The sequence below is a fragment of the Corythoichthys intestinalis genome, chromosome 12 (genome assembly GCF_030265065.1).
Source record: "Corythoichthys intestinalis isolate RoL2023-P3 chromosome 12, ASM3026506v1, whole genome shotgun sequence".
Lineage (NCBI taxonomy): Eukaryota > Metazoa > Chordata > Actinopteri > Syngnathiformes > Syngnathidae > Corythoichthys > Corythoichthys intestinalis.
Genome location: NC_080406.1, coordinates 38,164,265 through 38,189,289, shown reverse-complemented (window position 1 = coordinate 38,189,289; position 25,025 = coordinate 38,164,265). Strand labels below are relative to the sequence as shown.

Genomic DNA, 25,025 nt, shown 5'->3' with positions numbered 1-25,025 from the left:
ACAAGGATCATTCTAAACATAAGGTTTCGAGGTTACTAATAGCGCGGAATGAACTGGTTTGAAGAGTGGTGCAATCAGTGCACACACATTCACATGACAGCTCACCCGCTATCCACGCCTCCCAAGTCAAAAGAAATTGGACGTCTTTAGCCGTCATTGGCAGCTAATGAGTTATATTTAGAAAAAAAAAAAATGTTAAAGCCGTTAGAACTGCAAGAAGGTTGTTGAGCTCTTTCCTAAGTTTGATTGTGGTAATATGCCAAAGTTACTGTTTGGTCAGTGGGAATAACTTCATTTTTAGAGCAGATCTGGTTTGTCTATAACTATCAATGGCAGCCAATGAGTAGATGAGGCTTAAGCTACAAACAATACAGATGTGTACTCCATGGATGAAATGCCCAATATCAAATGAAGTATCATATAACAAGATATTTACGATGTGGATAAGTTGACCAGTGGCAAGTTAAACAGTTTTATTTTTTAAAATATTTTTTTCCCCTTCTCAGAATGGTTCAAAGTTACAAAACCTGAACCTATGCCTGTGATTTATTTTCTATCAGTTATTGTTATCAAGAAGTCAGGTGTTTTGACATAGAGGTAGCACCGTTTCCACCCCTGCATTATTGCTTTGAAACTGTCTTAAAATGTTTTTTCTTCAATCTACAGTGTTTCTCTTTATTTGTCTTTTCTTACGCTACTTACTCGGACTCAACACATACATTCTGTTTCCCTTTTTTCCAGGATCAGAGTAACACAGAGATACTCATTGGGGTGATGTCTGCCGGCGTTGTAGTTTATAAGAACAGGGTACGAATCAACTATTTCCCATGGTAAGTGACACACACACACACAATGTGGAGAGATTTATTTGCAATGGCTACAACACTCATTATTCAGGTGACTGTGATTGTGAGGTCAACAGACATCTGGGCTGAGTGTGGAGTAATGGAGCTGCTGAGCTTGAGGGTATTTCATGTATTTATATCCATGGATGAAGATCCAAGTCTTTAGATCAGGGGTTTCAAACTCATCTTTGTCACTGGCCACTTGTAGTTAGGGTTTTCTTCAGAGGACAGTTACAATACAGTAGGGCTGCAGCTATTGAATATTTTAGTATTCGATTAATCGATGGACTAGTTAGTTCGAATAATCGAGTAATCGGATATGAAACATGAAAAATTATACTACCTGAGCTGAGCCTCAAACGGCATAGATTTTTTAAAAAATGAGGATCTATGTACAACAAAAGAACAATTGGCTAACTTACAAAGAAAAAGTCCGCTAGCTTAAATGCTATAAAATGCCAAAGTTTTTTTTACAATGCGCTTAACAAATGGTTCAGACACATATTCCCACAAAAAATCGGCTAAATATACCTATAAACTAAATTATTAATGCATTGAAAAAAACATTAGCTCAAACAAAAAGTTAGCTTATGTTGGTCTTAACATGGAGCAGTGGGATTCAGCCATGTGAAAAGAGGCAGACCAGAGAGCAGTGTATCCACCCTAATCAATAACACTAAATGCAAACACTTTCAAAACGAACCATTACAACGTCACTTGAAACAAATACTTGAAGCAACAAAATTTAATTTGAATATTTTTTTCTAGTCGAATACTCGAGTTAATCGATTAATCGTTGCAGCATTACAATACAGTATGTCAGCCAACTCATAATGATATTGAACTCATGTGCTGCCAATGACGACGCTAGCAATCAAATGAATCAAAATGGATTGAACGTCTAGCGCCGTCAATGGCAGTGAAACCAAGGCTGCCATGACTAAATGACTAATAGACAACTAATTGCTGTCTTTTGTAATTACCGTATTTTTCAGGCTATTTTTTTTTCATAGTTTGGCAGAGGGCGCGTCTTATTCTCTGGAGCGACTTATATGTGATTATTTACGGTCAGATCATATCATTATCGTACATATTGTCAGTTTACAATAATGTTTTGAACTACCAATGTGCTATGCTTGTGCTGTGTTTCACCAGTCAGTAAAATGATATTTCTGTATCTGTACACGAGCTCTGTTTTCTTGTATTCTACTATTTATTGGTGCTAAAATTAGAGCGCGCGTTATACACGGGTACAATAATTTCCCCTAAATTTTACAAGTAAATTTGGGGTGCGCGTTATACACGGGTGCACCTTATATTTGGAAAATTACGGTAATACCCGTGGGCCGGTCAGGTTGTGCTGGATTTTTTCAAGAGAGTCTGGCTGCAGCCCGCCTCTCTCAGTACCCTGCGCCGCTCTTCTCAGTACCCATCCCGCAGACAGGAAGTGACGCAATATCGCAGCTCTCAGACCGGAAATGACAACATGAAGTAGCGCTCGAGTTCCGAGCTTCCGGTTTTATCGTAATAGTTAGCGTCCATTCGAACGTAAATACTAGTTTACTTTTCTTTTCGCACGTCTTTTATTTTCGGTTTCAGCATCACTCATTATTATTTAAATAATAATTTATTTCCATGCTCCTTAAATTGATTTGGTGAAATCGGGAGATTAACTCTTTAAGCGCGGTCAGTTTGTCAAAGCCTGCTGATTTTACCAAAATGAAAAACACGGTTACAGTACATCAAAATTAAAATACACACTATTGCAATACAGGTTTAATTAGTGACTGAAAGATCGCCTGTGACCTATCACAGTGTGTACTTTAGTTTGTCAATTGTAAAATATACTCCAATTGAGAATTATTAGAAATTGCTGTCATCCTTACATTTTCATGAACGGACACATTAATATAGCTTCATTACAATTTAATGTATCAAAAACGTAATATTCTCTCAATGTTGCAACCAAACCAATTTTGTCTTTCATTTTGCTACTTAAATTCATTCATGTGGGTGAAGATCCTAATTAACTAATTCAGAAACTATATTAAACTTTCTGCTCCAGGAAAGGCACCTTTATTTCAAACAGAAATGACAAAATAGTTGTCATGTGTTAGTTGTTTTTTTCTTTTATCCCAGACAATAGTTGTAGGTTGTTTTAATTACCTGACATTTTTCAGCAAGCACTCCCGCCTTCATCACAGGTAATTAAAACTACCTACAACTAACATCTGGGATAAAAGAAAAAAAACAACTAATTTATAAGTGTAGAAAAATGAACTGAATACAACCAGTTCTAATGTGGTAAACTTTATTTTTTTAGTTTTATTATTTTTTATTATTATTGAGAGAACACCAGATATTTTCTTTAGTCAACAATCTCCTCAAAAAAGGTAAATCCATCTTCCAGATGGTTGAAACAGAACTTGAATGGCTCCAAGACATTGTAGTTCGTGCTCATCCTCTTCCATCTGCAGGATACTTGGGAACTCCTACTGCATTGATTCCACACCCCCAGCCCTGTCCGAGGCTTTTGTGCTGTCTTGCACAATCCTTTTAGCAAAACTGTTCATTGGAAAAGAGAAAGAAAAGAGCTATTTGAATATTACATAAGTAAAATAAAAATGATGCTTTGTTAATTTTATACTTGATTTTTCTTTTCAGGCATTGCATTAAACTAGGTATATAAACAATCTTACCATTTTTTCCCGCCATATCTTTTTGGAGTGGGCCACCACTAACTTGAAGGAGCTGTGGTTGCACCTCTTCCTAAAAATAAATCAGTGAATAAAGGGGGGCATGTTCAAAAGTGCGTCAGAGTAATGGACACTAAAAAGTCTTTAAAAGCTGACCTCAGCAATTATATTCAAATTTCACCTCTGTAACTGATAGACTGGTGGCACTTAACCCTGCAGTAATGCTTTTGCCTCATCTGTCCATAGGGCAAACTCTTTCCTGTGGCTCACATAAGTTGAAAAAATACAAAAATAAGTATTCCACATTTTCCAACAAAGAATTAAGGTGCTGTGCACCTTTCCTATGAATGCCATATCAACAGTTTCAAAGACTTACCATGCACCCAAGTTTGAAATTGTCCGCTAGCAATATACACTACCACTTCCTCAGAGTTGGCATATCAGTCTAACAAAATTAAAAACAAGTGTAAATAAAGAATAACGACAAGGATATTTTGTAGCCCAATTTGAATGATTAGGTGAACTTCATTTTACAATGGTTAAACTCAAAGAGAGCATCCAGAACAGTGCAAAGAGCATACTACAAATGGATAAATGAATACAAATATCACAGAAGACAAAATTGGACAGTTAAACTCACCTACCATCAACATGAAGATGCCACAGTCCTTCCCCTATGGCTGTCCCGGAAAACCATAACGTAAGAATTTAACCGAGTCACTTCCTTCAAGTTTTGAATCAATGAATATACACACTTTTCCAAATACCTCTATTTCACTTCCAATCCTCTCTTTCCATGTTCCCCTGTTGATTGACTGTAAACGTTTTCTGCAATTGAAAATATAGGTTTATATTAAATACAGTAGTTAAACAATTACAAACGTGTTTCCATGCATAAGAACACCAACCAGTCAGGTTTAAATGATTCATGCAAACAAAACAATGGCGTAGGTTTGCATAGGGACGGTAGGGACATAACACGACCAACTTTTCAGGATGCTAAAGTTGTCCCCACCAACTTTTGAGCAACCTTATTTGCTTTATATTCGTCCCTACCAATGTTGAGACCGGGCCAACGCCCTTGAAACAAAACATTCGTAATTTTAGAGTGGCATTTTAGAATTTTGCTTCAAATGAATGGATGAATCATCTGGAGTGCAATTCTGCTTTAATTGAAGGGGCAACATAAAAGGATCGACTGGAACATACCTTCAAAACCAAACAAGGCTATTCTGGATCATCATGGAAACGCCATGCCAATATGAATGGATACTGAATTTCATTGGAGATAACAATAGTTCTCTGATCTGATGATTGGATCTGTTTTTCTTCCCACAAATAATTGGAATTTGGATCATTTAATTTGTTATGATTTGACTGTTCTTTGAAAATGAACCAATCCTCCAAGTTGTAGTTGTTACTAATCAGCCTTACAGGCAAATGCATGTGTGGGTCACATCCTGTAGGCTTTCACCATGTTGCAACAACATAGGGGTCAGCCACAAATATGGTCCTTCCCTGAAAAATACATAATCTATACCCACGGACATATGTTATATAAATACAAACGTACGCAGACACCTACATGAGCCCATACAAGCATTCTGTAGGCTACATAGTTAAAATAATACCCTACACACGCCAAAAAATACATTTTTATACCTTTGAATGAGCTACTTGTTAGACAAGTTATAAATATGCATTTCATATCTGCAAAAAAACAAACACAAAAAGTTACATTTTACTTAATTGTACAAGTGACATTATGTTCTTTAGAGAAACTAAATCCTAAAAATTCACAGTTGATTCCATTTCATTGTTCAGGCCAACGTTCCAAAAGTCAGAACGTGTCAATCAAACTTTCTTTTTTTAGACAATCAACACCATTTCTGGCCTCTTTATATTCAAGATTTGCATAAGCTATTGAGAATGTTGATTGGTTAAATAAACAAAGAGTAAATAATCAATTGTTAACTAATATAAGGAATAATAAGCCTATCCAGATTTCCACTGAGCACAACATTTGTCTCAGACATAAAAACATACCAGCCGTTCCTGGGCAGGATGAGTTTGAACCGTCCATGAAGCTCGGCATGGTCTTATATTGTCACCATTGGTCCTGTCTGCACAGTGGGTTTTACAGTGTTCGATGTCTATCAAAAAAAAGTGTTCAGCACAGTCCAAAATCTAAAGTACATTACTACTTATGCTACTTACCTCCATTTGGATCTGTGTGACATCCCTGTATCTGCATGGGAAGACTACCATTTGGGGGTCGTGATTTAGTTTCTTCCCAATGGGGTGGTGATCAAGGAGCTAGTAAAAAATAATAATAATAATGATGAAAAAATATATAGCTAAGCAGAGTAACAATATGAAGAAAAAATTACAACCTTGTCCTATTTGGATCATGTGACAACATTCAAACTACAAAGGACCAGACAAAACAAATGAAGGCAAAACAACAATACCATACAACAACAAAAACAGCGAGCTGCGAATTGCAGGCATGTACATAATAAAAAATAAGAGTTCAATATAATGAAAACTACACAAAGAAGACTGTTCATTGTGAAAAAAAAGTAAAATCATTAGCAGCATTAGCCAATTCGCTGCTGAATTCATCAGTACGTATTAAACAATATAAGTAGAGCAAAGTCATATGCAGTTAGCAAAGGAAGACATTATTTAAATTACATTAAGAATACTAGATATAAGTACGGTCTTTTCAACTCAGAATAAACACTTCATATTTTCACCGCAAGTGTTGTTTAACAATTTAACATTTTTAAACATGCATACGCTTTTAAAAACTTTTTTTCAGTGCGGCCACTTACCGTGTTTTCTTCGCGAGAGGTGAAATAACGTAACTTGTTTTCGTCGCAAGGGTTGACGACATTTCCGGTCTGAGGGGACTGAGAGCAGCGGTATTGCGTCATTTCCTGTCTGCGGGATGGGTACTGAGAAGAGCGGCGCAGGGTACTGAGAGAGGCGGGCTGCAGCCAGACTCCTCTCGATTTTTTAAGCCCGATCCAACTTCTAGCGTCATGTAACGTTAGCATACCGTACACCTATTCAACCTGTTTTTCTTTATTGTATTTTGAATTGCCTTTCAAGATGACATGTCTGTTCTTGGTGCTGGATTCTATCAAATAAATTTCCCCCCAAAAAATGCGACTTATACTCCGGTGCGACTTATATGTTTTTTTCCTTTCATTGTACATTTTTTGGCTGTTGCGACTTATACTCAGGTGCGACGTATAGTCGGAAAAATACGATAGGTCTTTGAGAAAAATCCTTGGTTAAAGTATACAGGCTGGTGTACAGCAAAGACCTAACCTTATTTGTCCTGTTGCATCCATGGTGCCATGTATTGCTGGAAATGTTCTTGTGTTGCAAGCAGATGTGAGGACTGGGGACGTGCTTGGCAATAATGTAAGCTCGACCAGTAATGCGTAGTTGTTGATTTTAACACAATTTCCCGTATCTTGTATGATAAATGCCTACATTCTCGCATGATACACAGAAAGAGAAGTATAAACGTAGATCACATCTAAAATAAATCATTGTTCATTCAAGCACGATACTGCGGGGTGACTCAATATAAAGCATGATCAGCAGGCCAACACATTCAATTTCAGTGTTTGGGTTCCCCCTAGCAAAGATAGTGCCTCAAATTTTTTCGACTCTGTGGCCAAAAGCAGAGAACCTGCCAACTCTTGAAGCGTGTGGATAAAGAAAAGGAGTTTGTCATAAAAATCCATTTCCTTTGATAGTCATACTGGGCACTCCTTACTGCCGAGGACCATTCCTGGCAACTCCTCTTGACCAGTTTAGACTTTGGTCTCTGCAGCTTGGCCTGTAGTTTTCATCAGAAAAACAAACAAAAAATCAATTGCTCATTTTCCTCCAAAGAGACGTCCGCTAATTTGATGAATCAAACGTTAGATTTAGTTGATACAACTCCACCTGAACTGCCTCCAGGAATTCTTGTTTCTGAGAAATATAGCGTGGGAAATAGTAATAACCTCTCACATATTAGTTGAAGTAGTTATTTATACTTATACTTATAACCCACCTCTCACATCATATATTGTTTTGTTCCAACCACAAATGTTGTGGTAGATAATATTGGGGCCCATTTTTCTTCCAAGAACTGGCTTTTGTACTGTAGCAGATTTCTCAGAAATATGGACATCTCTTCTCACAATTTTTTCCCCCATACACTGTAGTCTTGGTTTAGAGCACAACTAAGTCTGCCATGATTAACTGACTAATAAAATTAAACGAATCATTTTAGCTGTGATTTTTTTTTATTTCAAAAGGGAAAACACTTTATTTACATTTTTGTTCATTAATTTTTATTTATTTATTTATTTATTTACACCATTCAAGTAGTAGTTGTTGTTGTGGTTTTATTCATTAATTAGTTTTTAATTTTTATAAATTCATTTACACCACTCAAGTAGTTGTTGTTGTGGTTCTTCTTCTTGTAGACACCAGCTTTGAAGTCTTACTCCTCCATCTTTCGCGAACCGATTGTCTTGAAATTTTGTATCTATAGAATAAGTCACTATCTATTTTCTGAGCCCGATTTTTTGATTGTTTTTTTTTTTTTTTGTTAATTAATTTTTAATTGCACACTTTTTTATGCCTGTAGGTTATGAGCCAGTAGAAAGCATTCGCACGCAGCCATCAGCTTCTAGTGTGCTGTAGCACACTCATATTCTCTGATTTATGTCGAGGCCTACAGAAATTTTATTTTATTTTTGCAAGAAACATGAGGTAATTTACTTTCGCAGGCCATCCAAAATGATCTAGTGGGCCAGCTGTGGCCCCCGGGCCATGGGTTGACACATATTGTTCAGCTTATAGTGCACAGTTTTATGAAGTGAGAACTGCACCTTCGTTCTACTTTAGTGGTGTTCCAGCTACTGACTTTTGGCATTTGGTTTGAGAAATGAGTGTCATATCATTATTTTTTAATGGCTCAATTGTGTTATACCTGTAGAAATAACTGCTGTCACCATTTGTCATGGGTGTTACCATTTGTCAATGATCTTAATACTTCTTAGTGATTAGAGGTGTGCAAAATTTCCGATTCTTAGATTATTCGCGATTCGGCCGTGGAAGATTCGAGAACGATTCACAAACATCCAAATTCCGATTATTGAAATATGCCAAGTAAAGCGGAAGTACAACACACTCAGCGCGCCGCGCGGTCTTCGGGACGGAACGGAGCGGGAGTAGCTAAACATTATGCTTCTCATTAACCGGCCCCTCGGGTAATGCCAACGCTCAACTCACGGCTCTAGCTCAACTCATGCCACGAGATAAAAAAACACAACAACATACCTGACTGCTGCCGAAAAGCTGCTACAAGTACAGCTAAGCTACATAATGTTACGGTAGATATCATTTATATAGGACTAGATGGATTATAGACTCGGTAGCGGTAGCAGCACATCTGCAAAAAGCTAGATGCGGGCGTTAGTAAACGGCCGCCATCTTAAAGCAGTAAACTTCCCTGCAATGCTGTTGTAGCGAACCTTCCAAGCAAACCTAATTAACTTTTTATCTAAAATACTCCTAAATCGGTAAAATATTGACATGAATCTATCTTTAAAATAGTTTTAAAACTTTCACATGTCAAAAGTAGACAAAAGGGAAATTATGGAATAACGGGAGCAATTTTAACAACTTTAACGGTTGATTCACAACATTAAATTAATCGAATGTAGTTTAAAGCTGCTGATACAGAATGGGGACTGGAGTTTTTTTATTTAATGTTATTTTTGTATATTTGTTTACTGCTATATGTTAACTTGATACTGAAATAGTAGTTTGGTTTAGCCTGAGTATTTTTGAACAATTTTGGAACTAATGTACAAAACTTTATTTAAAAAAAAAAAAAAAAAAGGAGGGGGGTGCATCAATAATCGTTTTATAATCGAATCGGAGCCTCTGAATCGTAATCGTAATCGAATCGTTAGGTGCCCAAAGATTCACAGCTCTATTAGTGATGTTCTAAATTGTAGTAAAAAAAAAATAAATGATTGAATCAGTAATGTAAAAATCTTTCATTTTTATTTTATTTCTTTTAATAGCAAAAAGCCAAACAAATAAGGCACACTTTGCTGGGCATGACTCATGCTCAACCTCAGCATGTGTGTGTACTTTAGTGTGTGCATGTGTGTGCATATGAAATATATTTAGCAGGGGGTGATGAGTCACACTTGCAACAGAGCTCTAGGAAGGGATTATGTTACTTTGGTGCTCATCAGCACACCTCTTACTGTGTTCGCTCGTCTGATTTCAACATAAGGTTACAACACGACTGCCTCTGTAGCTGCAAGACGAGATGACATATTCATGTGAAAGTCTGTGATGCAATCTCGCTACCTCAAGCAGGATGCACACATAATCGTGCATCAATTGTTTAGGATTACCTGTCTTGAAATATAACAAAAATAAAATGGCAAAGGGAAGTCAAAGCAACATCAATTTAGTGTCCGGATAAGTTAAGTTAGCTTCATTTCTTCTTCTATGACAATACTATTTTTCAGCAGTCTGGTCAGACCAATTTCTTCCCACTGGTCATTTTTGGTACTACAACCAGTGGTCATCTAATGTCCACCACACCAAGGTTATTACCTTAAATGAAAAGGAACGAAATGATGAAAACCACAATAGATAAAATGTTTACATTACCTAATTAAAATATTTTATACAGTAAACCGAGAGGAGCACTCTGATAGAGCAGACTTTCACCTTTGTAGCCAGATTCAAATTCAATTCTCTGTGACCTTCGACCTTTCACTTTGTATCACCTACTGTGTAAATTTGAGTTAAATAGCCTCAAGACATTTTCACACTAGCGTCAGCCGAATTTGAAATGGTCCGACGGCAAAGTGCAATGCAACAACAAAGGGAAGGAACCCATGTAGTGTTGACGTAAACACGGCCAGGACGTGAAGACTCCGGAAAGCCTAATAACTATAGACCATAGCCAGAATTTATTTGTCATTGTTGCACAAGAAATCCGCAAAGGTGTTTTTATTTTAAGGAGTAGGGATGATTATATTAGCACGGCTATAATTCATTCATTCATTCATTTTCCATGCCGCTTTTCCTCACGAGGGTTCGCGGAGGTGCTGGATTATATTATAAAGAATAATATATATTATAATATATTAGGGCTGTCAACATTATCGTGTTAACTGGCGTTAATTAATCTTTTAAATTAATCACGTTAAAATATTTGACGCAATTAACGCATGCACTGAATGAGCCGCTCTCGCATTGCCTCAAACAGATTTCAATGACGCCGTTTATGGACATTAAGAGTGAAGAGAATGCCACCGGCCGCTTGGGGGCAGCGCAGCGCCGTTCCATACTAATGTTATTCCTTCTAATAGTGGGAGAATTAGTAGTTGTGAGACGTTTATGCTGTTGCTTTGTGCTCCACACATATTTCGGTAAGTTTGCTTTCTTTTAGTGGCAATTATGTGTCTCTTGTTGTATTTTGGGTAAGATATGCACAGAGATATATCTGTTATAAAGGCGAGTGGACACAGGCGTTCTTTGGGCTGCGCCATTTATTGGCATAAGCTCCTGCAACTCCTTCACAACAAACAGAAGTATTATTTAGTGAAAGCACAACAAAAATAATATTGCTATCTCTCAAAAAAAATAATGTTCACAAAAAGAAAAGCACTTCAGTCTGTAGTAATGAGGCCCTATTCTCACACAGCTAAACAACAATGCAAAGTGAACTGGCATTACTCAAGAGTTTGGTCACTCAATTCTTATTATTGTTATTTTTATTCTTCTTATTATTATATTAACTCTACTTTTGATTGAAAATTGTACAAATTTTATTAAAACGAAAATATGAAGAGGGGTTTTAATATAAAATTACTATAACTTGTAACTATAACATTTATCTTTTATGAACTACAAGTCTTACTGTCCGTGGATCACTTAAACAGAAAGAATGTTAATAATGCCATTTGTGGATTTATTGTTATAATAAACAAATACAGCACTTATGTACAGTATGTTGTATGTATATATCCATCTTGTCTTATCTTTCCATTCCAACAATAATTTACAGAAAAATATGGCATACTTTAGAGATGGTTTGAATTGCGATTAATTACGATTAATTCATTTTTAAGCTGTGATTAACTCGATTAAAAATTTTAATCGTTTGACAGCCCTATAAAATATATTATAAAGCCCTTCACTAGTTTCAGCGAGAACATAGTTTTGTTGTTGTTCGTAAACTTAAGTTCCGCACAAACGTGCATTGAGATATCATTTGGCTTGGCAAGAAGAGGTGTGAAAACCACTTTTAACGTGTCCCACAGTTTGAGAAACTACCTACTAGTGGAGGTAAAACCATGAACTGAAACTACACCCAAAAATACATCGTATTAAAATTAAAGACACTAATCCCTTCATTTTTACATCTTATTGAATATTTTGTATTGAATATTTACAAATTAAAATGACAAAATAAAAATAAAAACAATCAATATATTTTATTGGTAATATTATGTTGAAATTCTATTATATATGATTCTGTTTTTAATCCTGTGCCTTGCCGATAACTCAATGTATGAAAAATTAAAAGTTATGCTAATACTAATAAACAAAACTATGATAACAAATCCAAAATTGGCATCACACATTTGAAAAGCAGAGAGCAGCAACAATAGAGTTTTTGGACTCATCATGTGTAGTGTGAAATGTTAACTTAGTGTAGCTGCCACTGAAGACATACAGTAGACTTCTAGTTCATTTAAACTAGGAGGACTGGCAGGAATCGTTTACTGCCAGCTTCTCCCAGTTGAAATAGATGGCAACTACTGTGTCAAAAATGAAGGTTTGCCAGTAAGAAAGAATTTTCCCTAGCAGACCAAGAGTTCGTAGTAAATAATTACATAGACCAAGTTGTCTATGCACCACCTGGTGTATCTCTTTGTCTCTCGTATGCCTGCGATATGTGCAACTGGAATGAACTGATGTCAATCTACACTTCGGGATGATTCAGACAGTAGGAAATAAGATCATTCTACCATTGTGGTTTAAAGGGGAAGTTTTTTTCCGCCTCAGGATCTGTGTCCACAGTCATTCCCGGTGGGGCCTGAGTCAGAATATTTACCTTTTTATTAGCTCCTTACCCCCCTCTGCATTTTGCTTTATAACAAAAATAAAAACCTGCTGGTGACTGATTTATTTTGAGCGCTCTGAAACTTGATGTGGCGTGCAGTGTTGCATTGATCCAAATATGCCTCACTACTTACATGCTTCATTTTTTGGGGGGTAATTCTGCCCACAGATAAACAGTTCATTTTGGCTTACAGTGTGACGAACATTAAACTAACAATGAAGTTCCAGTTATGTTTTTTTTTTTTTTTTTTTTGTCTTTTTATTTGAAACATTGTGTTTTTTTTCCCTCCCTTCCAGGTTGAAAATAGTCAAAATATCCTTCAAGTGCAAGCAGTTTTTTATCCAGTTGAGAAGAGAGGCGGTAAGTGTTTATGGTAAAAGCTGGGGGGACAGTAGGGAACCTTGCACTCTACAGGCTCATTGATTCATACTTGAATAGGAAATGTTGGTGCCATATCTTCAGTGTCATCCTTACGACCTTTTCTCTCTTTATCTTTGATCCAGACCGAGACCCGAGAGACGCTGCTCGGTTTCAACATGGTGAACTACCGGGCCTGTAAGAACCTGTGGAAAGCCTGTGTAGAGCACCACACCTTCTTCCGGCTTGAACGACCCCTCCCGCCACAGAAGAACTTCTTCACTCATTACTTTACCTTAGGCTCAAAGTTTCGCTACTGGTACGAAGCAGCAGGGGGCATTTAGCACACCAACAATCCAAAGTGTGTTTACTTCACAGTCAGGCTTTGACAAATGGAGGTGTACATGCATTATTTGAGACACACATAGTTGTTTCACTTTGGTTTTATAGGTTAAAACACTAGATGGCTTGTGGCACCTTGCATGCTACTTTTCTTGAGAATATAACAACTAAATTATTCATGGCCAACCTAAAAAGCGATTTTCCACTTGCAAAATGTGTTTTGACTAGGGCTGTCAAACTCTTCTTTGTCGCGGGCCACATGGCGAATACTGCCAACTGGGGCTGCCACGGTTAATCGACTAATTGACAACTAATCAATCTTCAAATAAATTGACAACTATTTTGCTAATCTATTTTTTGAGACATTGATGACATAAACAAGCTCTGAACACGTTTTTAAGCCTCTTAACTCTTTCAGTGCTGATGATGGTATTGATTGATGATGATTGATGATGGTAGACCTCCAATTATGTGGCTCTTTTCATCCGTCTGCTTAGTTTCAATTTGTTTCTCACAAGTAGACACCAATGGGTTCATAGCCATTATTCTCTTGTTTTTCTTTTCTTATTTAAGGAAAAACTAAATATTGTTTTTTTTGTGTGTAAAAAAAAATGTTCTACTTGTTCATTTTTAATTTGTTTTTAGTTTTTTTCATTTTTTAATAAATGGGATAAGCTTTAACTACTATTTTATAACTTTAGTTTAAATGCTTTTGTCATTCAGAAAACAAAGAAAAAATGTTTAAAACATGTTTATTACTGCGGAAAAGTGAGAAAAAACAAATTTATAAAATCAATTCAGTTAAAAACATGAGGTAGATGGACATGATTTACTTTTATGGGCCTACCGTTTGACTCGTGGACTAGAAAACATGTATTTACAATTCACCTAAAGAGCATAATGTCAAAATGGACTTTAGGATTACAAAATCCACATTTTTTTAAAGGGACAAATTACAACAAGGATAAATGACCTTCATATGGATGATAGTGTAGTTGCTCAAAATATTTAAGTACGCAAATGGCGAATTTCTTGAATCTCGGATAAAAGAAAAAATGTTTATTCACCAAAAATTGTACCGCTTTTGAGCACAGCCATTTCGTGAAATCAGTTATACTTGCGCACATACGCATTGATTTTCAAGGACAGCTGCATGTGATAAAGATTATTAATGATTTCATGACTTTCATTTGATTGGCTCTAATAATACCGACATTGATAAAATGGCTGCCGCAACTTTCATTGGCAACGTCCTTGTGATGGCAGCTTTTATTTCCGTATTTCTCAAATATTGAACAAAAGGAAATGTTTCTTTTTTTTTTTTTTTTTTTTTTTTTTTCTTAGTTGAATTAAAGCCTTTCCGATGAAAGGCACAGGATAAAGTTCTTGTCTGTTCCTTTTAATTTTTTTTTTTTTTAACCTCATGACATTTTGAATATTATTGTTCCATGTAGTGGAAGAACGGAAGTACAATCTGTACAGTATGGAAAGGAGAAGGGCATCAAAGACCGAGTGTTTGCCAGGTAATTAGCAAGTCTTTTCAATTCATAATCCATACTGTGATAGTTATATTCAAGTGTATTTGCAGCTATAACAATTGCTTGCCTATGTGCAGATCTCCCAGTAAGCCTCTGGCTAGGAAGCTATTGGGGGAAACTGACTGGGAAACAGTGAGCAGGAATAGCCTATCAGATGAAAGACTGGAGACCCAAAGCCTGCCAACCCGCTCGCCCCCCGGGACACCCAATCAGTGAGTCAAATTTTAGCCTTCTGATAATACACTTATGGAAGTGTAAATTTGGAGCTATGTCTCAATACATTACAAGACCATAGACCAGGGGTGTCAAATTCATCATTAGTTGCAGGCCACTTAGTGGTTATATTTTCCCATTATGCCCGCCAATTCATATAAATGTGTGATGGCCACATATTATTACAAATATACCACAAAGTGAATGAACCCAGGGCTCTAAGCTATTTTTCTACAGGGCACATCATAGACTGTAACCTAAAATGTTGGTGTTCTCAGCAGAAAATTTAGGTCCACACAATTGTAATCAATCAACGAACGAAGTTACCACTCGTTTTCATTATATTAGTGATAAATACTATCCTTTAGCAACTCATTTGTGCATTATCGCCAACTACTGCACTTAAAGTAACACTCGGTAACTTCTCAACCCTTATGAAATATTTCATAAAAGTTTTGATATGTTGACTGACAACTAGTTGAATGACACCTCTTTTATATCTCAAGGGGGTCTGTATCGCTTTCAGTAGCACTAATTAACTTTGAGGAGGGTCGCAGTAACCAAATGTGGTGACTGCTTTACGGCATAGGTCACGTCCCCCTTTCCCCATTCATTATGAAGACTGAAGTCGATGCGAACGCTTTTGCGCAAACTCTGCATAGATGGCAGAGCAGCAAAAGAGATAAAAGGTTTTGTCCGAGGAGGAAAAAAAAGGCCAACAGGATACTCAAGAATAAACACTGGCCCGGCTTTGACTCGCTGGTGTGACCCCCCCACCCCCTCCTAATGAACTTGTCATCGCTGACGAGTTCAGGTGGGGTGGGGAGGTTAACCACACTAAGCCACACAGTTGCCAACCATCATATGCTATTGTTTAGCCACAGCTGGATTCATTACCTTATTACAATTCATCCTTCACGCAGCCGCTGGAAACAAAAATGTCGTTTAATCCATCTGCAGGCGACCGGGAAATTAAATTTTGATTGATTGATTTTACGACACAGTGTGGGTGTCCTTCTGGGAAATGCAGTCTACTTTAAGGCAAAAACACTACTGCTTTTGTCCACCAGTGTCGCTAAAATTGACCAAAACTGAAAAGTTACATAGTTGTCATTTTGTCAGCAACTAAAAAAATTCAATGATAATTTGAAAAAAAAAGAAAAAAAAAGATAATTAGAAAAAAAAAAAAAATTGGCAAAATTGCTGCATGCACAAGTAGAAAAAAAAAAGTACCCGCACTGTGTCAATTTTTAGAAGAAAAATGCCCCTATTTAGGAGCAGTCTTGAGCTTAAGCGGATTTTAAGGGGGGGCCAGGCCCCCCCTGGTGGCCGAAAAGTGTCGTTGCATGAAATTGACTTTCCTATATATAAAAAAGTTGTAAAGCAATAAAACTGCAACAAAAATGAATTAAATGAATAAAGAAATATGTTTTTATAATGGGTCAAAATTATTTTTCAAACAGATCATGTGACGAGCACCTTGGTGGAGCACAAATGTGGAGAAAACAGAGGTGATCATTTTTGGGCCAAAAAAGGAAAGGTCAAAGATAAGCAGCCAACTTAGCACAATGTCACTTACAGCTACAAATCAAGTCAGAAACCTTGGCGTAATTATTGACTCAGACCTAAAATTTGATAGCCATCTAAAGTCCGTCACTAAATCCGCTTATTACCACCTAAAAAATATAACCAGAATTAAGGGGCTTCTGACTCAACAAGACATGGAAAAACTTATGCATGCATTCGTTTTCAGCAGATTGGACTACTGCAACGGTATATTTACAGGTCTTGATAAAAAAATCAGTCAGGAAGCTGCAGCTAGTACAGAATGCTGCAGCCAGAGTCGTCACAAATACAAGGAAGCTGGACCACATTACACCGGTTTTGAAATCGCTACACTGGCTTCCAGTGAGTCAAAGGATAGACTATAAAATACTACTGCTCGTCTACAAAACACTTAATGGCCTTGGACCAAAATACATGCTTGACTTGTTAGATTCCTATGAGACATCTAGACCCCTAAGGTCGTCTGGAACGAGTCTTCTGCATGTTCCAAGAACAAGAACCAAGCAGGGTGAGGCAGCATTTAGTTATTATGCTCCTCACCTCTGGAACAAGTTACCCGAACGTCTGAAGTATGCTCAAACTGTTAGCTCCTTTAAATCAGGGCTAAAACCGCTTTTGTTTAGCACTGCATATCCATAACTGTCTATATATTTCAATCTACCTGCCTTCTATTCCTCTTGTGCTTATCTCCATTGCTGATTTCAATCATTATTAGTAGTAGTAGTTTTTGCTTTATTTCTATTTTTGTTTTATTTTTATTTATTTATTTTTATTCTGTGATTAAATGCGATCTTTTGTCTTGGTTTTTACGTTGTGTTGATTTAAATGTGATTTTTATGGTTTTCATGTGATGTAAAGCACTTTGAATTGCCTTGTGTTGAATTGTGCTATATAAATAAATTTGCCTTGCCTTGCCTTGCCTAGATACAATACAGTTTTTGACTGGGGTAACTACATTGGCACGACTCCGGCGGAAATACCATATTCAATGGATGACGATCTTGGCTAAAAGTATTGACAATGCAGCCTCATTTCGAATTCTCCTCGAGAATGATGTGAAACAAAAAACGCTCATTGTCAACTTATTATTATAAATATACTTGTAAGTTAATTTTATTGCAGACACTGCGTTTCAGGGTCATCAACATGTTGTGCCTCCCCAGCCCCAAAAGTCAAACTCCGCCTATGGTCTTGAGCCAATATACCTGGTTTTAAAACTGCAAGTCAACAACTATTCCATTTATTGACAAAATACTTGCAATATCGCAACCTTTTTAAATTGACAACAATCTGAAATGTTGATTTTGCGAGTCACTAAGCTAAACGATGTCATAGCAGGCCGATTATGGCCTCCGGGTATTGAGACCGCTGTCATAGAAGGAATTGTTTTGGAAGTTTGGGCCTTCAAGTTAGATCTTTTTGTCTGCATTTGTTAGGAATTCACTGTTTACACAAGAGGGTACGCGGCTACGGCCGTCGTCTGTTGGCCACCTGGTTGATCATGTGATACACACGTCGCCGAGTTTGCCCGTCTTCTCCTCCAATCACAAGTCGGCGTCCTCCACGCAGGCCAACAGTATCAGCCTGGACTCCACCCCGTAAGTGTCTTACCTGCCTGAGGAAATTTAGACACTCCTTTAACCTTTCCCCCTTTCAATTCTTGTTTCTTGACTAACGTTGGATTGCGCAAGATATTTCACTCCTGTCTTCCATATAAAAATAGCAACCCCTATAATTTTGTGGTTAAATTCAACTTATCTTTTGTTAGTGCCGCTCTGTCTGACTGCACTGCTGAGTTGACTTGTTTTTAAATGTCTGCCTATGTCTGTGGCCGACAATTCACACCCTCTCCTAGTGACACTTAGCTGCGCCCTTTGGAAAAACTAACCCTTTGTCAAAACACCCATAAAATGTGCTTACAGTGAACAGAAAGGGTGGAGTGGATAAAATAACGGGAGCAGGACTGGAAATCAGCGGGTGTACAGTTTTTGAACAATCTAGAAGTTTATTCAATAAATCTAAAATATAAAGGATAAAGGTTAAGTGATTGGGTGCCAATGATGCCAATAGACGGGGAGGACTGACAGTGATCAGTCCAGGTCAACCCTCCCTGTTCAAATGAATTAGACATCTATTGCCGCCAATGGCAGCCAATTAATTCAAAACAGCACGGCATTTACTCTAAATCAACCACATTGTGGTATAGGTTAGCACTATTGTGTGTACAGTATTTCGCTATGCATAAACAATCAAATATGTATTTGCTGTACTGTAGATATTTTGTGATGCATTCCATGCATGACACATACAAACGTGCACGTGCAAGCACACGAAAGTGCCAGTTGCTTCATTCGTTTGTTCCAGAGCCAAAACAGTGACATAATCACCTTCCTTCATCTTAAGATAGCAGACATTATCTATGGTTATTTCGCAGTCTCTTCATTTACAAGTTTGCACTCGTATCAAGATGATAGTTACGGAGAGTCCACAATTTTTTTCTACAAATGTTAAGGAAACCTTTTTGGAAAATGAATTGGCTTTAAATCCCCCTGTAGTTAAAAAATGTCCCAAACAAGAATTTATACTTACGGTAATTTAGCATTCTGAGAAAGAAGCCTAATTCAAAGCGTCACTATGTTTCTTACCTCTGTAACATTAGACAGTATTACCTAAAAATTCAATCAACTCTTATATTTCATATAACAAACATATCATGGAAGTTTGATAATACAATGATTCCTCGTTTTTTGCGGTTAATGGGGACCAGAACCCGCCGCGATAAGTGGGAAAAATTGCGAAGTAGCGACCCCCCCTCCCATAATTTTTTTTTTGTGTGTTCCATGTATTTATTCGGATTTAACATTGGAAAGAGAGAGAGCGCTATGTTTTTTTTCACTTTTTTCCCCCAATGTATAATTAAAAAAAAAAACTTTTATGTATTAATGGCAGAAAACACAGACAAGACTGAAAAAGCAGTTTCTGCTCTTTCACCCTTCTTTAAAATAAACTGCTGTATTTTAATCCAAAACAACTGTTGCGTTTGATAGAACAATATGTCTATATGCTGTTGCGTTTGATAGAACAATATGTGTATATGCTGCCATAGCAGATTCATGGTGCATTAAGCCCCCGAACTATTTTTAGTTTGTCCGTTTTACCCTGGAAACCCCCGTATACAGATGTCGTGCGACCGCTTTTGTTTCAACCCAGCCATAAAAAGAAGGTAATTATATTTATCATTCAAAATGTCTGTCATTTTTAGCTTAGAATCATTAATTGATGTCTAATATTTTGTTTAAAAAAAAAACACTTTAAAAAATTATTCACTCACATATTTTAAACTTTTAAACAAATTATGTCACAATGGAAAACATGGTGTCTGTAAATAAGTCACGGATATTACCTGAGTGTTTTCTGCCATATCAGGTGACTTGAGGTTCCAGTCTGAGACCCCCAATTTTGCCAGATTTCAAAATTGTCCTATATGCATGTGTGATACATCATTGGAAAGCTTAAAATCTCTGGGGGAAGAAAACTTTGAACAGGAGGGCATTTAAAAAAAAAAAAAAAAAAAATTTAAACAGCAAAACCCAAACTCGAAGTGAGAGCACGCGAGAGCATTAAAGACGCCACGATTTTAACGAGATATTATCGCGTACTTACCACTTTTCAATCCAAAAAACTCATACATGTAGCTTGTATTTATGTATGTGTGAATGGCCACAGCTGGATTTTGGGGGGATTTTATGGGTGAAATATGGTCATATAACAAGGGTCGCGATGCAGAAATCGCAGACAACAAGCAGTGGTTGAGATTTTCATTTTCATACATTTACCCTTTTAAACATGTTTTTTCAATTTTTCTTTGTTTGGATCAATTATTTATCATTTTAAATATTGGGGAAAATGTGACAGTAACAAAAAAAAATACAATTAAGCGATAGTTATGAGGTAGATATCCGTGACTTATTTACAGACACCATTTTTTTCGTTGCGACGTAATTTGTTTAAAAGTTTAAAATATGCGAGTGAATAATTTTTTAAAGTAGTTTTTTTTTTTTTTTTACTAAATATTAGATATCAATTTACGATTCTAAGCTAAAAATGACAGACATTTCGAATAATAAATATAATTCTTTTTACTGTATGTCTGGGTTGAAACAAAAGCGGTTGTGTGACGTCTGTAAACGGGGGTTTTCAGGGTAAAACGGACAAATTAAAAAGAGTTCGGGGGCTTAATGCGCCATGAATCTGCTATGGCAGCATGTAGAGATATTGTTCTATCAAACACAACAGTTCTTTTGGCTTAAAATACAGCAGTTTATTTTAAAGAGGGGTGCAAGAGCAGAAACTGCTTTTTCAGCCTTGTCGGTGTTTTCTGCCATATATATACACACACACAAAGTATATATATTTTAATAAATGTTTTTTAAGCATTTCAAATGTAATAATTATGATAAGCATAAACATGTTACTGTCCCACCGAATTATTTTTAAACAAGAATATAGCAGAAAAATGCTTGGCTATATTAAATGCTTCATTAAGTGAGTCCACTCAAATCTTACACTTACACGCAATGTGTTGCCACAGCAACTGTTTAACAAGTTAAACGATGATTGACGCACGCGGCGCTTTGAAGCTCGCTTCTCTGGCAACATCAAACATCAATGTCTCAATCATTGTCAACTTTAATAAGCTACTCCAGCGCACTCACTGCCTGGCCAACAAAGAGCAGGAAGAGGGAGGGAAGGAGGGAGAGTGAGACTACGCGATCCACTCTGGACAGCTCATCTTTTTTTTTTTTTTTTTTTTTTAAATTGAAAAAAAATCTGTGATGGACTGAGGGCGCCAAGTTTAAAGCGCAAAGTAGCGAGGGGTAGTAGTAGTGATCACTGTAAATCCTTTCATTCATTCTCGGAAACGAGTACATAATCTCCTTCTGTAGATTTTTCTCACTGGCAGATATATAAAAAAAACTTACAGTACAAGGTAGCATAGCCTTCAGCGGTGTTTGTCAAGAAGGTAGCCGGAGTGAATTAGCTACACCTGTTTGCAACATAATTCCAAAGTGACACCAGATGGAAGTAAAATACCATATATCCTGTCATCCAGTCATGTCTTTCTCAAAACCTGCTGAGATGGTTACAATGCTCAAAAATAAAAAAATAAGACATCATACCCAACTGGAGATACTGCAGAGATGGGGAGCAAATCTTCATGTTCTAAAGAACCATTGTTTTCAAATGATTTACGTTTCAGAAAATTGGATTGCTGTATTTAATACTTTTTGAGGAATACTGTGCTGTATAAGCCCACACTCACCCAAACTATCTCCAGCGGGCCACGAATGATCATTTGCCCTGTCATATTTAATTGACCATATGCAGATGGAAACTGACTACTTCGGTAGATTTGGAAGAGTCCTGCGAGAAGAGCCTAATGTTAATAGTTTTTAAGTGGTTAATTACACGGAAGGTGAGCTCAATTTTAAAGATAAGAAAATTTACACATATTGTGGACTAAAAATTTGCCTCTATCTTAATGCTAATATACAATCTTAGACACCACTACATAAAAACTTATAGTAAAAAGTTAAAAGAAAAAAATTGTCAAATAAATCGAGATTGGATGATATGGGGGTGGGGGGGGGGGGTGATTCTTTTTTTGAGCAGATCGAACAGCTCTTTTTAGGATATAATTTTACTTTAGCAATCCACTCATTGAAAAATACATATAGAGGATATGCCATCATTTTTCAGGCCTGCTGTGTGCTGCCCTCCTGGTGACCTTTTTTTTTTTTTTTTTTTAAGACATAAGTATTGTATGTGTGTGTGCGTGCATGTGTGTTAAAGACACAAAGTGGCACCAGTAGCAGCAGTCAAAACAAAGACAATAATGTTTGACTGCTGTTTCCAACCCCAAGGAGAACTCCCCCCCAACCACCTCGCACCCTCTCACTTAAACACACAGTGGCAGTGTGTCGCGCCCTGGTTTTACCCTTGCTATGTTGCTGTTGGAAGCGTTACCTGATGAACCTTTCACATTTATGTCTGTCATTGTCTCTGTAATGAGCTCCGGGTTATTTTCCTTCCTCTTGAAAGCACATTACATTGAAATGTATTCATTGTGACAAAGTCACCGTTATAAGGCCTCTCAGCCTCTTGAGACCTTTTTCCTTTTAGCTTTATATCTTCTTGTCTTACTTTTTGGATGTGTTTTTAAATGAATTTATGCTTTACTTTGTACTGGAGTAGCGGAATTGTTAAATAAATGCAAATCTGTCATTCCTAGTTCTCCAGAAGGGGTGGACGGGCAACCTCCAGCTCTGCCCCCCAAGCAGCTGAGCAGGAAAACTTTGAGCCAGATCATCCAGGCTCACTCGCAGCAGAGCCTCCTGGACAACCACCTGAACGAGATGTATGATGTTCCCGCCAACACTGACAAGACCACGGTTAGTCTTGGGACTAGAAGATACAAAACACATCTATTAATCCCCATTCATTATGAATATGTACTTTCGCAAAACAATACATTGGTATGAAAAGGTATCTGAACCTTTTGGAATTTCTCGCATTTTTGCATGAAATCACCATCAAATGTGATCTGATTTTTGTCAAAACCACACAGATGTAAAAAAAGTGTCTGCTTTAACTAAAACCACCCAAACATTTATAGGTTTTCATATTTTAATGAGGATAGCATGCAAGCAATGACAGAAGGCGGGAAAATAAGTGAGTGAACCCTCTGCTTAAGGAGACTTGAAGAGCAATTGAAACCAATTTTTACCAAACAGTTTAAGTCAGGTGTGTGCCCAATAGGAGTGGGAACCTCAGGGCACTTCACGATACGATACGATTCGCGATACAAGACTCACGATAACGATTATCTCACGATATCACGATACAGCGATTATCGATATATTGGTCAGAAATTGGATACATGACATTCTACGATACAACTGTTGAAACGAAAAAATAAATAAAAATAGAAAAAAATACTGTTTAAGTCATTTATTAACCCTTTAAGGTCTGGGCCTATTTTGTCTGATTTTGCATGCCTTTGAAGTTGCCTTTATATTTCAAAGAAAGAATTGTTTACGATGGCCTGGTTTGGTCCCTTTTTTTGTGACACCTTGAACTTCATGTCCAAACAGTTGTTTCCTTCACTGACCAATTATAAATCATCATTTTGGGCCCAAAAAGACCAAAAATTCCAAAATCGTTTTGTCAAAATTTTTAATATTGATGTCCAATTGACAACCAAACATGCGTAACGAACCGTTTCGAAACTTTGTAATATTTATTCAACATGTTAGGATGAACATTCAACCAAAAAAATTTAGAATAAATAGTCTTATATTTGACAATTCAACATAAACAACAGGTATAGCCATAGGCGTTTTTTGCCTTTATACATGCTGTAGTCAAAACAGGTTATATACAGCAGACCAAACAGTGAAGAACAGTGAAAAAATATATACCATCTAACACAAAAAGTGTTTAGAGGCCATCTCTTTATGAGTTTAGGTATTGCGGCCCATCACTTGATGAAAACTATGTACACACAATCAAACTTCTTGAACACACATTTATATACACAAATTGAGAAGACTGATTGTGAGGGGGAAAAAAAATATATATATATAACATTGGGGGGAAAAAAGTATTTTCAAAAATATTTACAATAAACAAGTTAAATTTTTTTCAGGCATGCCACTCCGAAAAGCAGTTTCGTCCTGGAATTAGACACAGGGCTACATCAGACAGCCCACACTTCCATGGGGTGTCGGTCCTCTTTCCACCCTTCCATTTTCATTTCACTTTACTTTCATTGTCACTATAAATGTACATGAAGAAAAAGTCAGTATTTATGAAAATAATAAAGTATAAAATAAAAATATATACAGCAATAAATAATAATGGAAATCTATATGTATGACAATAGAAAGAATACCATAGCTGAATATGTGCTACATCCCTAATCTTCATATAGAAAGAAGAACACCACAAATTATAAATTCCTGCCTGGCATACACACAGTGCACGTAGGACTTTGATCTGATATGCACATTTTTTTATTATATACACGAACACACTCTTATATTGCATCAAAATTAACTTTGTCTTGCAATATCAAAAGAAACTTTCAAAAGAAACTTTTTCAGCAATAAAAAAAAAAGTGAGTTGGCTTACCTCTGCTCGTCGATGGCGTCACCCACGTGTTCAAATCCGTCACTATCTTCACTCGGGGACTCTTCCGAAGAAGACGATGATGACGAATTTGGACCAT

At 36.8% G+C, this 25,025-nt stretch overlaps 1 protein-coding gene and 1 long non-coding RNA gene across 19 annotated transcripts in view; one reads left to right on the top strand and one right to left on the bottom strand.

The window, feature by feature from the left end:
* Nucleotides 1-25,025, top strand: part of ptpn4a (protein tyrosine phosphatase non-receptor type 4a) — a 140,552-nt gene that overhangs the window by 84,529 nt on the left and 30,998 nt on the right. Inside the window, exons 10-16 of the mRNA XM_057853196.1 lie at nt 742-830; nt 13,016-13,079; nt 13,223-13,395; nt 14,873-14,941; nt 15,034-15,168; nt 18,172-18,333; nt 23,028-23,187. Coding sequence (XP_057709179.1) covers nt 742-830; nt 13,016-13,079; nt 13,223-13,395; nt 14,873-14,941; nt 15,034-15,168; nt 18,172-18,333; nt 23,028-23,187 — 852 coding nt within the window. The remainder of the gene's footprint in view (nt 1-741; nt 831-13,015; nt 13,080-13,222; nt 13,396-14,872; nt 14,942-15,033; nt 15,169-18,171; nt 18,334-23,027; nt 23,188-25,025) is intronic.
* LOC130927391 (uncharacterized) lies at nt 3,119-6,528 on the bottom strand. Of its 18 annotated transcripts, XR_009066403.1 has the most exons (10): nt 6,379-6,515; nt 5,935-5,968; nt 5,759-5,857; nt 5,588-5,694; nt 4,309-4,369; nt 4,186-4,221; nt 3,918-3,986; nt 3,698-3,806; nt 3,545-3,614; nt 3,123-3,410 (listed from the first exon to the last, which is right to left on the bottom strand). It is a non-coding gene; the product is annotated as an uncharacterized LOC130927391 (long non-coding RNA). The 18 variants fall into 18 exon arrangements; XR_009066410.1 differs by lacking the exon at nt 5,935-5,968 and having other exon boundaries at nt 6,379-6,528; XR_009066412.1 differs by lacking the exon at nt 6,379-6,515 and adding an exon at nt 5,204-5,251 and having other exon boundaries at nt 4,297-4,369; nt 5,759-6,372.